Raw genomic sequence first — 14599 nt, forward strand, 5'->3', positions numbered from 1 at the left:
ATTTCAAACAGTTTTTATGTGAACTCGGCTCATCGCAGGAGCAGAGCCCGACCATATGAAGTTAAACATCTATTTCATTTTCTGAATCTCAGATTGTTTTGAAATCATATCCCAAGTTGGGAATGCATTATCAAATTAAATCCATAATCTTTTGGGGATTACTTGGTTTGTAAATAAAGTCTATAAGGCGAAACACAAAGAAGAAACATATTTTTTATTGATAAAGAACTAAGTTAATTACAAAAGATTTCCTAAGAAAGATTGGCATCATTGGGAATGTTGCCCGTATCCTTTGGAGCTTCGGTAGGGTCAGTAGAAGCAATAACAGCTTTCAGAGCCAGCTCGACTTTTGTCAATTTTGCCTTAATCTTGTTATAAGCCTTCTCCCAGGCTGACTCTGACTCATCAAGTTGGGCTTACAGGTGAGCTAGCTTTTCCTCGAGTGCTTTCTCCTTCTCTGCCTCCAACTCTTTTTCAATCGAGGCAACCTTTCTCTCCACCAAGGCGAGACTTGTCCTCACCTATTCTAGCTCGGATTTCATAACATCCAGGTTGCCATGGATCTTCAGAGAGTTGGACGTGACAACATCATTTTCGTTTTGAAACCTTTTTGCAGCCGCTTCAGCATTATCACAATCGGTTAGCGTCGCGTCCCTCGAGTGGTTGATCTTCGTCACAGCATGCTAGACCTGAAAAAAAATAGAGACGTCAAAACTGGGCAAATAGAAATAAAAAAGAACATTAAGGGAAGTCAGAGAGCCTCATTGTAATCAAAGCTCGAAAAGTATCGTTGAAGAACCTTGATGGGTCCTTCGCAAAATGCTTGTTAATAATTGCCATGTCTTTTGGAAGACATGACGACTCAAACAACACTCGAGCAACTCTGGAGCTGATGAGCGCGAAATCTTGGTATGTGATTGACTTTCCAGCCATGGACTGGAAAACGACCCATGGGACGGTCTGGGGGCTAGTTTCCCTGTGTCCAGTCTTAGATGTGGAAGCTGAGGTTTGGGATCGATTGGTAGGGGCTTGAGAAGAAGTAGCAACTGTTGGAGCAGGAACTTGGGGGGTAGCGGTTCCAATTTTAGAGGGCTGGGGGTCATTACCCCTCTTTAGTTTCTTCAGAAGAGGCTGCTCGTCCTCCTCATCTTCAGCTTTGAGGTGGGAAAGAGCCACTTCCACCACCTCGTCGTTAGAGGCATCGGAATCGAAGGTAGGAGTTGGCCGATTCGAACAAAAAGACATGTCCTCATCGTCAGAAAGCTGGTGAGCAAAGCTCGGACACCTCGATCCTTCGCCCTCCCTATATGAACCGACGAGCTGTAGAAACTCAGTGGCGTGGTGATACAATTTCAGGTTGGAGAGATAGTGCGTGATGATTACACGCCTTTATCTTTGCTCGGACTTGTAGTCATATAAAAAAAAGGGTTAAACCTCAGAAAAAACTTGAAGGATGATAGGAATAAAAGGGATAAGACTCACCCGTCCATTGAAAGAGTTAAACGCGAGAGAGAGAGAGAAGCTTGTCCCTGGGCACGTACTCCCACCGACCAGTTAACTTCATCAGGAATAAAAACCATTCCTTGTCCGAGTCAAGAAGCTCGAACAAGGATGACTTATCTCTCCTCTTGGTTAAATAAAAAACCTTTGTTTCTTGGGACACCTTTTTAGGGCAAATTGGGCCCTTATATCGAGGAGCCCGAGATGGAGACCTTCCCCTAGCCGAGCATTCATCTGCTCTATAGCATGGATTAAGTGAAAAAAGTTTTCGCTCATTTGACTTGGGACCCTTCGGTAGAAATTTAAGACCTCTTGAGTTAACCTACTTAGAGGGACTCAGAAGTCGACTTTAAACTACCTCCAAAACACCACTGTGGTACCCTGGGGGAAGCCTTAAGAGCACGAGGGCATATTCGTAAGAGATGTGCCCACGTCATCAGGGATAGCATAGGTATCCTTGATTTTGGATAATGGAGGACGTGTGGGGGAATAAGTCTTCCCCATAGCCATAAATGAATAAGGTATAAAAAATATGAGATTTCTTTTGAGGAGAGGGGAAAGGACTGGCAATTTAACCTTGTGGTTGAAGAAGTACACTAAATGTAAGAATTTTGGAAGAGAAGAACTCCCTGATGCCGAGCTAGTACAAGCTTGAGAAACGAGAGAGTAGAGTGTTAAGAGAGGAAAATAGAGAGTAAAGAGTAAAAATTGAAAAACGAGAAGGAATGAGGTATATATAGGCCTATGGAACCTCGAGATGTGTAGCAAAATGGAAGGCTAGGAAGCCCTCGAGAAACAAGGCAATAATGAATAGGATGACATATTGATTGGCGTTAGGAACGAGGCAAGAGGTACAAACGCGTGTGCGAAGCCGACTAATACCATTGCGCCATGTGTAGACGACGCATAAATGTGCCGCATAACAAATTCACCGAGAGCACGAGTTACGAAGGAAATAATTACAAGTGCTAACATGGACGTTCAAACGGTCGGATTTTGAGTTTAATGCCATTAATGAGTGCTTGATGAACCACCACCCAGCAAGAGGTCGCCATGCGTCTGCCATTAATTACGGTATCTTGGGGCCAGCCGCGGATCATGATCCAAAATCCCGAAAGGGTAGTGTGGAGGATATTTTTTCAGCGAGTAACATGTGGCAATCTCGAGGAATCATAACCGAATCACCAGATTCTGTGGAGGGCTAACTGACCAAGCATTAAGACTGACCTTTTAAATTATGTTAGTGGGTAGGTCAGGGGAAACTCTGTAAAGCTTGGTATGTTAGATGTAATTACTTCTGCATCTGAGAGGTTACGTGTAACTGCTCCTGCAAGTAAGAGATTAGGTGTAATTGCTCTCACGGAAATCGAGGTAGATCACAGAGCAGGTGCAACTACTTCGAAAAGTATCCAAGGAGATCTACAAGTAGAGAATTCTATAAATACAAGGTAGCAACACACCTAAAATGTTAGAAAAATATTTCCTAGAGAATACTTTGTTAAGTCGGCATTGAAATTCTAACTTGAGAGTCGAAGTGGTTTTGTTGTAGGTCCTCCTCCGAGCTTAGGAAGAATCAGTGAGGATAATGAGGTAGAGTGAATTTTTGCCTATACAAACGCCTTGGGTGCGACTTGGAGCATGCATGGGTTTTCAATACTTCTAAATACTCGATTTATTAGTAAGTCTCCTCGACCTCCTTTGTAAACCATTTTGTTTTATTTTCAATTAATTTTATAAAAAAAATAATCTGAAACATGTATTTCAATGAATTGTTTCTTTGATTTACTTTGTTAAGGTGCTTGTGGCTTGCATGGTGTTGATGTTTGGTCTCTTTGAGTCGGACAAATTTGTTTAGCCTATTTGCAGAATCTGCTTGAAAGCATCCTCAAAATGTAGTATTTGTGTGCTTGGGTAGTATGATTACAAGGTCATGGCTTGATGGTCTTTGAACTCAAGAAGAAACGAGCCTTCTTTTGGTTCACTCCAATCGCCTTTCATCCAATTGCGACCCTTAAGGTACTCTTTTTGATCTTTAAGATTGTATGGTGGTTTCTATAATTGTTTTCATTTTTCAATTTGGAGGTGTCGGTGTTATGTCCAATGAACCGCTCCCTATATATATATAGGGTCAAGATCAAGGGCCATATGAAAAAACATATGTAAAAACATTGTAACATTAATAAAATTTTAAAATATAGGTTAGAAGTTTCGAATTGAGCTGATTTTTCGTGAGGATGATCTCTATGATGTGAAGATCATCAAAAAAAAAAAAAAAAAAATCAGTCCAATCTGAAATTTCTAACCCCATTAAAAGTGATTTAGAATGTGGACCGTCGATTTTTTGTCAACTTTTTTCAATAATTTATAAATCATTTTTGATGGATTTAGAAGTTTCTGATTGAGCTGATTTTTTGTGAGGATGATCTTCTCATCATAGTGACCATCCTTGCAAAAAATCAGCTCAATCCAAAACCTCCAACCCTTATTTTGAAAAACCATTGTTTTTTCATATGTTTTTACATATGGCCCTTGAACCGCCCCCATATATATAGGTCCCTTTCAGCAACAAACATTTTGACAAACATTTTGGCAAAACATTTTTCAAAACATGGGTTATAGGTTTTGGAATAGGCTGATTTTTGGTGAGGATGATCTCTACGGTGAGGAGATCATCCTCATCAAAAATCAGCTCATTCCAAAACTTCTAGCCCCATGTTTACAAATTGAAAATTTGTGGACCGTCCATTTTTTGTAAATCATTTTTTATGGGTTAGAAGTTTTGGAATGGGCTGATTTTTGGTGATGATGATCTCCTCCCCGTAGAGATCATCCTCACCAAAAATCAGCCCATTCCAAAACCTATAACCCATATTTTGAAAAATGTTTTGCCAAAATGTTTGTCAAAATGTTTGTTGCTGAACATTTTCCATATATATATATATATATATATATATATTATATATATATATATATATATATATGGGTCACGTTATTACGACCCCCTTTGCAACCCCCTTTGCGACACACCTTTTTGTCTTATATGGGCAAAAATGTTTGGAATGGGCTGATTTTTTGTGAGGATGATCTCTATGGTGAGGGGATCATCCTGGAAAAAAATCATCCCATTCCAAAACTTCTAACCCCATCAAAATTGATTACAAAAATTGGACGGTCTATAATTTTTCAACAAAAATCGGACGGTCTAGAAGTTTTGGAATGGGCTGATTTTTTGCCAGGATGATCCCCTCACCATAGAGATCATTCTCACAAAAAATCAGCCCATTCCAAACATTTTTGCCCATATAAGACAAAAAGGTGTGTCGCAAAGGGGGTTGCAAAGGGGGTCGTAATAACGCAACTCTATATATATATATATGAGTTGCGTTATTACGACCCCCTTTGCAACCCCCTTTGCGACACACCTTTTTGTCTTATATGGGCAAAAATGTTTGGAATGGGCTGATTTTTTGTGAGGATGATCTCTATGGTGAGGGGATCATCCTGGCAAAAAATCAGCCCATTCCAAAACTTCTAGACCGTCCGATTTTTGTTGAAAAATTATAGACCGTCCAATTTTTGTAAATCAATTTTGATGGGGTTAGAAGTTTTGGAATGGGATGATTTTTTGCCAGGATGATCCCCTCACCATAGAGATCATCCTCACAAAAAATCAGCCCATTCCAAACATTTTTGCCCATATAAGACAAAAAGGTGTGTCGCAAAGGGGGTTGCAAAGGGGGTCGTAATAACGCAACTCTATATATATATATATGAGTTGCGTTATTACGACCCCCTTTGCAACCCCCTTTGCGACACACCTTTTTGTCTTATATGGGCAAAAATGTTTGGAATGGGCTGATTTTTTGTGAGGATGATCTCTATGGTGAGGGGATCATCCTGGCAAAAAATCAGCCCATTCCAAAACTTCTAGACCGTCCGATTTTTGTTGAAAAATTATAGACCGTCCATTTTTTGTAAATCAATTTTGATGGGGTTAGAAGTTTTGGAATGGGATGATTTTTTGCCAGGATGATCCCCTCACCATAGAGATCATCCTCACAAAAAATCAGCCCATTCCAAACATTTTTGCCCATATAAGACAAAAAGGTGTGTCGCAAAGGGGGTCGCAAAGGGGGTCGTAATAACGTGACCCTATATATATATATATATGTATGTATATCCATTGAATTACATCATAAGGTTGAAGATGAGGATACAAATTATTAAAAGCAAGGGTGCAATATAATAATTTTTTGGTCTCTCATAGAGGGCTGTGGTCAAGGGGCATCCTATGACTTTGAAAATGCAGGGGAGCTTTCTCAAATATTCACCAAATAACATTTTTCGAGGTTGAAGGTAAAAAGTGGAGTATGTCTAACTTACCCAAAATTTATTGATCCAGATCCGTCTAAACCTGATCTGATCCAATCCACCACGATTGGATCCGAACCGAACCTGTACCATTGAGTGACGTGGTTATCAAATGCAAAAGCTACGTGGATGATAGATCATCCATCCAAGTCGCATTAGAGCCATTTCCCAGTTTTTCAGCGTTGCGTATTTAAAACCCCATCATTCTCGTTTCTTACACCTAAAGCTGCAATGTGCCTATGTCTATATGTAGTTTTCGTTCTCAGATTTCTCCAAATAAAACCCTAATTTCAGCTCTTCGTTTCTCATCAAACCTCTCTAATCCAACAGAAACAGCATCAAAACCTCCTGATTTGATCCCAAATCACCCTAAAACAAGTCCGTACAGTGGTAGTAGTTGGAAAAAGGCGGAATCAGGGATGGGGCAGGCATTGAGGCGAGCCACGAGTCGAGTTCGGAGTTCGAGTCTCGATCCGTCTTCTTCGTCACAGGTCAAGAACGTTGAGAGGCGTCCGAAAGTGGTTCCAACAGTGGAACCAAAGATGGATCCGAAGAGAGGCGAAGGTAGAACCGATGGTTCCGATCCTGGTGAGTGGGTTAAATTGCTGCCGTTTTTATATCTTTCGTTTTATTCCTAATTTTTTTTGTAAGAAATTTGAATTTAACTGATATTAAAAGAACCAATAATAAAGAATTTACAAGAAAATAACCTCATTGAAAATGAGAATTTTTTTTATTATTTATAAGTATAATATATTGAAAAAGGGGGAAAACAAGATACAAGGAGATTGAAAATGAGAATTACCAACACCCCCCACAATAAAAATCCCATTTTTCTCGACTTCTCTTCTTCTTCTCTCTCTCTCTCTCCCCCCCTCCCCCCCCCCCCCCCCCCCCCCCCCCCCCCCCCCCCCCCCCAACCACAATTATCTCTTAGCATTAAAAAGAAGCTTAATGGACTTAAAATGTAGAAAATTCTATAGAACAAAATATCAACAATTGGAACTGTCTTCCACCTAGGTTATGTGCAGGGTTACAAATTTATAAGAAACACCCAAACAAGAGAAAATCTAACATCACTTTATCTGATTCCATAAAACCCATCAGTATCAATGTTGCAGAAACTTATGCCCTTTATTGTTGAGTGTTGTCTTTTCCTCTTCCACTCCGGATGTCACGTGCTCCCGTATCGTGCCCTAGTTCGACCCGTGACCCTCTTATATTCATAGTTGCACCCTTCCCCGTCAGATAGGTCTTTTGAGGTAAATGGTTGTCAACATGGTATCAGAGCCTTAGGTTTGTTTATGTTGTGGCTAGATCCCAAGCTATACATAGAAATCCAATTATTGAAATTAATCCCTTCTAGCACTAAAGCAATTAATTCCAACAACCAAACCCCAAGAATGTGTTGCAAAATAAATACAAGTAATAATAAAGAAAATAGAGAAATGAACACAATCACAACACAAGATATACGTGATTCACCCACAATGAAGTTACATCCACGGGCAATCCGGCAAGTAGAAATTTACTACTTAAGGAAGAAATTACAAGAATGAAGATTTATACTTACCTCCAACTCTCCGGTGAAAACCCACCAAATCTCTACACCCAACTCTAGTAAATACCCAAACAAGAAATTGATCCCACTTCCGTTGTCACAAGCCTTCGACTATAATGTGGAGATCAACCCCAACAACTTTGAGCATCTAGGTTTTACTAGAGAAGAAAAATACTCACATAGAGACTCAATCTTTTCTCACACCTTTTAACAAAAGAGAAAAATTCATTTTAAAGGAACCCCCTTTTAAAGTCTCAATCTAAGGACCCCTTTTGTTTCTCATAAGCTAATGAAAGAAAATACTAAAAATACCCCACATAAGTAGAAACCTCAAGAAACAAAAGAATGTGGTGATTTTATATCACCAAACCCAACAATTTAGGTCATGGATTCGAGTCTCCCCGAAGGAATTTTCCACCCTTATGGGTGAGAGGGAGTGTTGAGTTATCCGCCTCTGCTCTCGGGTGTCACGTGCTCATGTATTATGCCCCGGTTCGACTCGTGACCCTCTTATATTTATGGTTGCATCCTTTCCCATCAGATCGGTCTTTTGGGGTAAATGGTTGTCAACATTTATTTCCTTGGTCTTTTAGCATGGAACTTCTAATTGAGACATTTATTGTACAAAACAATGGGTAATGGGCATCTGTCAAACACTTCCATAAGACTAAAAAAACTTATAAATTGTAGTATTACAATTTTTTTGATTGATAAGGGAATAAAATGATACAACGACGGGAAGGTTGAGACGACCCACCCTGAGGGAAAAAAAACAGGTAACTAAGGAAGTTCAATACTACAAATGTTTTCTTACAATTTTATTAGAAATACCTAAATAAGAGAAAACCCAGCATGGCTTGATCTAGGCCTGTCAATGGATATCCGAAAATTTGAATTCGAATTCGAATTCGATTCGAAAAATTGGATATTATTCGAATTTTTCGGATATCGAATTCGAATTTGGATGTTATTTTAATATTCAAATGAGTTTCGGATACGAATTCGGATGTTGTGAAATCCGATTTGATAATATCCGCTCCGATTTAAATATATATGTTATATATTCATAATATACAACAATATATATATATATATACAACAAAATTTAATTTTAAAACTTTATCTTCTCTAAACCGCAAACGCAAAAACCAGTCGGTAGCCGGCAAAATGGTAAGGGTGGGTTTCGACCGGACCATCTCCATAACCACTATCTTCTCCGGCCGGCGAGCATCAGGTAATACTTCCTCTCTCTCTCACTCTCAAAGCAAAACGATTTTTGCCAAAACCCTTTATTTTTTTCCAGCGAGCTCCATGACCACCATCTTTCTTCGGTCGGCAAGCATCCATGCTTCCAGGTAGATACTTCATCTCCCTCTCTCAAAGTAAAACCCCATTTTTTTCCTTTAAAATTCCATCGGCTTCAACCTCAAACCAAAATAGGAAAATCGGTTGGGTTTTTTTTGTAGATTGAAGAGGATGGTAGAGATCGAATCTAATTTTTGTAGGATTTTTATCGGATCGGATATTATCGGATATTCGATATACTTTTCAAATTCGAATTCAAATCTTGGTTAGTGATATCTGATCAAATTTGAATTTGAATTCGGATATCACTATTTTTTTTCGGATTCGAATTCGGATATAGCACTATCCGATCAGATACCTATCCGTTGATAGCCCTAGCTTGATCTGACTCTAAAAAACTAATCTGTATTAATATTGCAGAGAGTTAAGCCATTGTCACTTAGGGGTTGTAACATATAACTTCTAATTGAGACATTTATTGTGCAAAACAATGGTTTCATAATAAGCATCTGTTGAACACTTTCACAATAGTAAACACGTGTATGACTTGATCATTTATATTTTATTCAGGCTTGTATTGATAAGATTACATCATATCATGTATACTAATTCAAACTAAACAAAAAAGAATTGGACTTGGGGTTCTAGATCTCCTAGATCACTTTGAGAGTGAATGACTGATGTAGGACAATAAGGGGAGATAAGAAAATGGAATTTGATTAGGCAAAATAAGAGATTTAGGGAAATCTGGTTCGTGATTGGGTTAAGGATTTGGGCAACATTAGGAGAGATAAGAAAATGGAATTTGATTTTGGAAAAATAGAGGATTCAGGAAAATCTGATTAGGGATTGGGTTAAGGATTTGGTTTAGGATTGGGTAAGGATTATAGGTTGGATTCTTAAACGATTAAAGGTTCTTGATGGTTTCTTGATTTTTCACATCTCACAAATAAAAAAAGAAGATAGATGATAAGAAAGAGATTAAAGAAAAGGAAAATATATATATATATATACCTTGGAATCACTCCAATGATTTCCATGGCAACAATCATGTTGAATGCACCAATATTCAAAGAAAATAGAAAGTTTTTGTTTATTCCATTCATTTTCTCCATAAATAAACCCTAATACAATCTATAAATAAATAAATAAAATCAACCAAGAGTCCTAATAAAATTAAAATACCTAATTTTCGTAACTTTCTCTCTTCTAAATGTTCAACCCTATTAAACTTAAATAAAACACATCCTAACTTATATAAAACACATCCTAAAGTTACCAAACTGTCCATAAATATTATACTAAGACCATGGGCCAATAAAACATGAAATAAGCCATAGAAACATAAATTCAAGTCTTAAAACAGAAATTTAAATAGAAATTAAAATCTACTCTTCAAGATTTGATGTCCCCATCAATTCTCCTCAACTAGGAATATTTCGTCACTAGAAAAATAAAATTGTAGTAATTCTCATCATCGGTTACGTTCCGCATTATTCTCTTCTAGTTGGAGAAAACTCGACCTCGAGTTTTAAAGTGCTTGAGAATGATCATGATAATTTGTGGTTCATCTCTTTTGGTGAAGATTCGTCTTTGTGTCTTGATGTTGTGTTGAACTATTAACTTCAAATTGCTAACTTTTATCTTGGAAAAGTTTTCATTATACCTGTTTGAGATGATTAAGTCGATTTGAGGTATTGAAGGAATAACTTTATCATTAACAAAAACTCTAGATGTTGGCTACAAAAGATTTTCCTTAGGCTCTTTTGACGTAATTTCTACTTCATGATCTTCATTAAGATTCAATAATGATGCTTCACACTCCTCAATTTCACTATCATTTAGATCAGGCTCATAGATTTCTTCATTACTCGCATTGTGTTTAGAAGGATGGACTTCTATCACATTTGCTTCATTATCCCTGTTTGAGCATTCTGATTTAAAGTGTCCAAAATGGTTGCACTTGAAGCACAAGTTTTGTTGTCTGAATTGTTCATACCATGTATCACGTAATTGCTTGTGCTTTTTGTTTTCCTTTATAATACGGTTACGAACAATCCGAAAATATGCTAGAGAGGCGCGTTGACGTAATTCTAACAACATATATTTCAATTCCTTTGAGAACATCTTTGTTGAGTCCATCTCCCATCAACATATTCTGCTAATTTTTTTTTTGCTTGGACCTATGCTTTGATACCAATTTAATGCAGGACGATGAGTGGAGATAAGAAAATGGAATTTGATTTAGGCAAAATAGGAGATTCAAGGAAATCTTGTTGGGAATTGGGTTAGGATTGGGTAAGGATTATGGGTTGGATTCTTGAAAGGATTAAAGGTTCTTGATGGTTTCTTGATTTCTCATAATTGAAATAAGAAGATAGAGATGATAAGAAGAAGATTAAAGAAATGAAAAAGAAAAAAATATTTACCTTGGAATCACACAAATGATTTCCATGGCAACAACCATGTTGAATGCAACAACATTCAAAGAAAATAGAAATTTCTTGTTTTTCCATTCGTTCTTCCCATAAATAAATCCTAATACAATATATAAATAAAAAAAATCAACCAAGAGTCCTAATAAAATTAAATACCTAATTTTCGTAATTTTCTCTCTCCTAAAATTTCAACCCTAATAAACTTAAATAAAACACATCTTAAAGTTATCAAACTGCTTTTAAATATTATACTAAGACCATGGGTCAATAAAACATGAAAATAAAGTCCTAAAAAAGAAATCTAAATAAAAATTAAAATCTATTCTTCAAGATTTAATGTCCCCATCAATTCTCCTCGATTGGGAAGATTTCGTCACTGGCAAAATAAAATTGTAGTAATTCTCATCATTGGCTGCGTTCTGCATTAACGACCTTCTAAGCTCGAATTCTTCATTTATATTTATATGGAATCCAAAATAAATCCCAAGTTAGCCAAATTCTGTTTTTGTATAAGTGATTTGCTCAAAGAACCCAACCCAACTAGGAACCTAGAATGTAACACTAAACAAATAACTAAACCTAGAATCCCATCGAACACAATCTGTTGTTTTGATGTTGCAAGTTCCATTTTTTCTATCGCTACCATGATAGATCTCCTTCTACCTTTGAAGCCATCTATTTGTCACTGTTGGTCCTTTTCAGTCAAGTCACTATAGATTAAAGGTGTTGTATTAGTTTTTAGAGAATATGTGTCTCCTTTTATGTAGCATAAGAGAAAAGGGAACTTAGCTCAATGTATATAAATGAGAAAAAATGAGGTGAGGTGCTTCAACGGCCTAAAGTGTGAGGCGTAAGCCTCATGAGCAAGCCTTTTTAAATGAAAACTAAAAACAAAAGATAAATGAATAATAGGATAAATTTAGTTAGTAAAAGAAATTTTTCAAGAAATATACAGTAACTGAGATATTGGATTAGTAAAATTATTAAAATTCATCAGGAATTTCCTTTTTTCCTATCTTTGGTAGGAAAACTCAACTTTAAATCAAATGAGAGAATATGGGAATTTGTTTAGATAAACAAACCTAGTGCCTGAAAATACGAAGCTAAGTTATTTTTGGTTCGCTTATCCTTATGTAAGCATCATTTCTGACAATTCAAGAAACCATTCTACATCTAGAACTGTTAAGATCCACCGATAAACCATGGAAAAGAAAACTATAAATGTCCATTAGCTTTTGAGCTATTTGTGAAGGATTATTTCGGACAATTATTTCTATAAACTGTATTTTTTTGTGCATAGGAACAATAATATATATTTTTGTTTTATCTTTCTTAATTTTTTCTTCTCTCTTTGTGCCAGATGGCATTTCGAAGACTACCACTGATAATACCCTTGAAGATCGTGACCCAGGATACGATGCCATGCTTAGTCAGATGGTAGGTCGTATCAAGTCAAAACCTGGAGGAAAGCCTGAAATGGGCCAGGTGAGGTTACGAGTTGATGCTACTTTTTTTTATAATTTTCCGTCAGGAAGTGTTGTGAATTTGGACCAGAATTTTTTGTGAAGGGCTTTTATATTGTTATCTATAATGTTTGAATTGTATCTTGAATCGTACGTAGATCTCAAGATTGGTGATTATAGATTTGTATCTAACCAGATTCAAATCGTTTGGAATAAGGTTTGGTTTTAATCATAGGATTTTAATAAGACTGATTTTGATATTTCCCACAGTTGCAATTAGATCATTGATGACAAAATATCCAGAATGTATCATCTTAATTATAAAGAATATGTTATGAATTATTTAACACTATTTTGTAATTAATAGATGTTTCTTTTGCTCTCTTGCTTTTTGAATTTTTCAACTGCTGCCACTAATTCTGACTTGTTCTTGCTTCCATATTTTCAATGGGCCCTGTGTTGTAACTATTGTACTGGAAATATATACGGCCTTCTACATAGCCACCTAGGGAAATATGTATAACTGGCTTCTAATATGGAAATATATTAGGGAGGTCGGTTTTCATGGATTGTGGGTGGTGTTTTAGCCCCTTAAGGTGTGGATGCACTTGCTTCTTCGTGAGTGCTGGGGGGGATGGCTTTAAAATATAGTGCATCCTCAGATGTCACGATGGAATCCTTTCCATTGGAATGTAGACAGTGCTGCAATAAAAATCAGTGTACTTAGATTGTCACAAAGACACAAAATTTAACCTCACCTTTGTCTGTAGAGTGTAAACAAATACTTGTCAAGTAGAACAGGAACTACCTTCCTCCTTGCTTACACTGTGCCACATGGCGACCCACATCGATAGGTCTCACATTAGAAATCTCCTAGACCAGAAACCTTGATGTTTTTTATTCTTTTCAACAATCTAGAAGTACTGAAACCACTCAAGAAAAAAAAATCTAGTTTGCCCGGTTATATGATCATTTGGTCTATAGTTTGATTTTTCAGATCTCCGTAACCACAAATTTTTATTAGATTTTTGAATTTTAAATATCTGGGTGTTTGGTGCAGGCATTCATCGTGGAGAAGTATAATCGACCCATGCCAAAGCTGCGAAATACAAAGCCAGAATCAAGTCGCTATGAGGAAAGACCAGTTCCTCCCGGAACCCTAAACGTAGCTCAGCTGCGACAGATCTTCCTCCTGCATAAAGGAAAGGGTGAAGATCATGACGGGCCCATGGATGTCCACCAGATTGCTACAAAGTTCCGAATCAATGTCTTGCAGGTTCAAAAGATCTTGCACTTCCTATCCATTCCTCCTGAAGACAGGGCCGATAGGCGAAAAGATTAGTGATGTCTTATGGCTTTTGCATCTCGTCTTATGATGATCTTAATGGGAAAGAACATGTAATGGTCAGATGGGCTTCAGAGTGCTTACAAGTGGTCAGTTGTTTGGTGGGCCAAATGGAGCAGAAAGGTCTTCATGTTTAGGAAGTTTTGTATGAGAAACCTAACTAACTGTTCCTTTTATATTGAGTGTAATTATGAGATTCAAAATGAGAAACACAAAATTGTTTCATAATAATCAATTTATGAGATTTAATTGTTTGAATGGGGAATAATGCTTTTGTACTCATGGTTTTAAAACTCGTTTGACGCCTCTTCTCGTCCATGAACGAGTCTTCCGATATGTTTGAGTCGTCACGTTCAACAATGAGCATAATAAACCTATGGTTTTAAATCTTGTCCCATATGTTTTACTTGTCTTGGTCTTGGATGAGATTTAAAACAATGTTTGTACTACATTTGTGAATATTTTCATTGTTTTTTTTATGACAAATGATCAAGGAAAAGTAGTAGTGTGGGTTTGATAGCTATGATCATCTGATTAAGTTAATTCTGGTCGGTCATAATGGTCCAGCTCATTAAATACCAAGTCTTGATGGAAACTTGATTGGATTCGAGCAATT

At 37.1% G+C, this 14599-nt stretch overlaps 1 protein-coding gene across 2 annotated transcripts; it reads left to right on the top strand.

Moving 5' to 3' along the window:
- Nucleotides 1-6076: 6076 nt before the first annotated feature.
- LOC147395955 (dynein beta chain, ciliary protein) lies at nt 6077-14251 on the top strand. Of its 2 annotated transcripts, none has more exons than XM_086451104.1 (3): nt 6077-6459; nt 12536-12660; nt 13699-14251. In XM_086451104.1, exons 1-3 carry the CDS (start codon nt 6111-6113, stop codon nt 13978-13980), a joined length of 756 nt encoding a protein of 251 aa, XP_086307230.1. In that variant the 5' UTR covers nt 6077-6110; the 3' UTR covers nt 13981-14251. The 2 variants fall into 2 exon arrangements, with proteins under 2 accessions (XP_086307230.1, XP_086307232.1); XM_086451106.1 differs by lacking the exon at nt 6077-6459 and adding an exon at nt 8658-8787.
- Nucleotides 14252-14599: the final 348 nt, after the last annotated feature.

This window comes from Akebia trifoliata, chromosome 8 (assembly GCF_017979445.1).
Source record: "Akebia trifoliata isolate Shusen 1 chromosome 8, ASM1797944v1, whole genome shotgun sequence".
Classification (NCBI taxonomy): domain Eukaryota; kingdom Viridiplantae; phylum Streptophyta; class Magnoliopsida; order Ranunculales; family Lardizabalaceae; genus Akebia; species Akebia trifoliata.

Coding starts and splice junctions, on each gene's coding strand:
- LOC147395955 (XM_086451104.1), top strand. CDS start 6,111: ATGTCTATATGTAGTTTTCGTTCTCAGATTTCTCCAAATAAAACCCTA. Junction 6,460..12,535: donor AACCGATGGTTCCGATCCTG/GTGAGTGGGTTA, acceptor TCTTTGTGCCAG/ATGGCATTTCGAAGACTACC. Junction 12,661..13,698: donor GAAAGCCTGAAATGGGCCAG/GTGAGGTTACGA, acceptor TGTTTGGTGCAG/GCATTCATCGTGGAGAAGTA.